This window comes from Glandiceps talaboti, chromosome 16, assembly GCF_964340395.1.
Source record: "Glandiceps talaboti chromosome 16, keGlaTala1.1, whole genome shotgun sequence".
NCBI classification, from domain to species: Eukaryota; Metazoa; Hemichordata; class Enteropneusta; family Spengelidae; genus Glandiceps; species Glandiceps talaboti.
Genome location: NC_135564.1, coordinates 5,405,361 through 5,407,860, shown reverse-complemented (window position 1 = coordinate 5,407,860; position 2,500 = coordinate 5,405,361). Strand labels below are relative to the sequence as shown.

Below are 2,500 nucleotides of genomic sequence, written 5' to 3'. Positions count from 1 at the left end.
AATTATTTCCTATCATTTTGTCTTGCCTAATTAAATTCAGGCTCTAAGTTACAACTTTCGGAACATTCTATTTTCTGTATATAAAATTTTCGTCTCAATCAACAGAACTAAAATTAAATGGGAAAGATGTGTAACTTTGGCCCTTGATTGGTTCTTTTGTTTCATACTCTTAAATTACCATAAGTTTCAATCCCATTCTAATTAACAGTTACCACTCTGACTGCATGATGAAATCGTTGGCGGCATTCCACATCTTCAGCTTACCCAGCAGATGAAAGCAGCAGGTCAGCATACGTATAGAGCGCCGTCAATGGTGACTAATTCAGGTCACTATTACCCAGTTCGCCGTAACATATCCAAATGTGAATCACAACTGGCCCTAGAAATTGAAACAGTGTTCCCAAATTACTATACTAAAATACAGTAGTATATTGATGGGTTCCAGGATTTGATTGTTTCTGTGATCTGTGATCTTTTTTTGTCAATTTTGCAGGACAAGGTAATTGCTGAGTCAGTATCAAATACACATGCAAATTGCCAGTGGTGTGTGGGTTTGCCATCCTTGTTGTGGATCGTATCGTGGTAGGTGTGGTAACTCGTCTCTTCATTCGATTGAAAAGTACTATACGTTTGTAAATATAATCATGAATAAAACCGTGTTTGGATCGACACGCACGCACGCACGCACGCACACAAACACGCACGCACGCACTCCCGAACGCACACATACATACATACATACATACATACATACATACATACATACATACATACATACATACATACATACATACATACATACATATATACACATATGCATACGTACGTACGTACGTACGTACATATCTACATACATACATACATACATACATACATACATACATACATACATACATACATACATACATACATACATACATACATACATACATACATACATAGATTGATTTCTGAATTTTCTTTGATAAAGATGTCTACACAATAAAGTGCCATCGGTTGTTTACTGAATAATCTGGTCGAATTCAGAAGACCATATGTAGGACTGTTTAAAGTGATATAATATACGTCTATCAAAACAACTATATTAACATTCATAACGGAAAATATTAACTGAAATTTAAATAATCTGTCTGAAGATGACGTTATCTAACCTTTGAAGTGGGTCGCTCATAGTGCTGTTACAATTGCATCATTTTTCAACAGATGTGAACTTTTGTATTATATCTGAGCTGATGCGAACTTTTGAATGATTACTTCCAATAAAGGGAATTTTGTCTGTCTGTCTGTCTATCTGGTGGTAATTAGTCATTTGCATAATTAATAGATTATGATAACTAGGCCATAAGTAGCAAGATTCATTTTTCATCTATCTACATGTAGTTTCATATAATTAATTTTCGGTACATCATGTATGGTAGTTATAGCTCAGATTTTTGTATTCCAATTATATGTGTGTCGGAACAAAAATGTATAGTTTTGCTTGTTGAACTGGTGTGAACTCTTGCATCATTTCTGAGCTGATGTAAACTTTTGCATCATTCCTGAGCTGATGTGAACTTTTCGCATCGCTTCTGGACTGATGTGAACTTTTCCATCATTTCTGAACTAATGTGAACTCTTCCATCATTTCTGAACTAATGTGAACTCTTGCATCATTTCTGAGCTGATGTGATTTTTGCATCATTCCTGAGCTGGTGTGAATTTTTGCATCATTTCTAAACTTATATGGACTTTAAGTAGTGATCTGGTAGAGTATCAATTCATTATGATGTTTTGTACATGCTAAGTAGAAGGGTCATTTTTATTTCCTTATTTCAAAATGTTTTTATTCACCTAATTGCAATGCTGTCTTACTTAGAACAGGATTCACAGGATGGCGCTATGCAGATTAAATAATTGCCTATACCAAGGCTGGAATAGTAGCTAATAAAACAGTCCAAGAATAGACCGTATGAAATAGATGCTATGATTGTTTCTAAACAATATTCCAAACAAGTACACAACACTTCACCACATGTCACTATACTATTTTAATATTTCACAACATAGCACCAAACTGCATTATATCAGACACCAATGTTAATAAAACAAAATGAAACTGAGGAGGAGGCAGAACTCGGACACTCCATTGTCCAGGGACTGTACTATAGTTGAACCACTCAACTTCGTATACATGTTATCATGACAAAACTTCACTAGGTTGACGATTCTTCTGTTTTCCTTAAGTAAAACTAGAAATGAAACAAGTGATGATAGAAGTGGTTATAGGGTTGAGGGGGTTATCAATTTAATAAAGCAAAATTGATTAACTAATTATTGATTCAACTCACGATATTGTCCATCAGCCCATCAGAGAATGTATCAAAAGATAACGCCACAACATATCTGATATGACAATATAGATTCACTGACCATATTTCGCAAACACCCTTTGTATATCTGTTTAAACCGATTACTCTTTGATAAACGGATGAATAGGGAGCCAGACTATTGATAATTG

The 2,500-nt window shown here is 34.7% G+C and overlaps 1 protein-coding gene across 1 annotated transcript in view; it reads left to right on the top strand.

The window, feature by feature from the left end:
• Positions 1-2,500, top strand: part of LOC144447709 (salivary C-type lectin 1-like) — a 7,500-nt gene that overhangs the window by 644 nt on the left and 4,356 nt on the right. Inside the window, exon 2 of the mRNA XM_078137788.1 lies at positions 494-499. Coding sequence (XP_077993914.1) covers positions 494-499 — 6 coding nt within the window. The remainder of the gene's footprint in view (positions 1-493; positions 500-2,500) is intronic.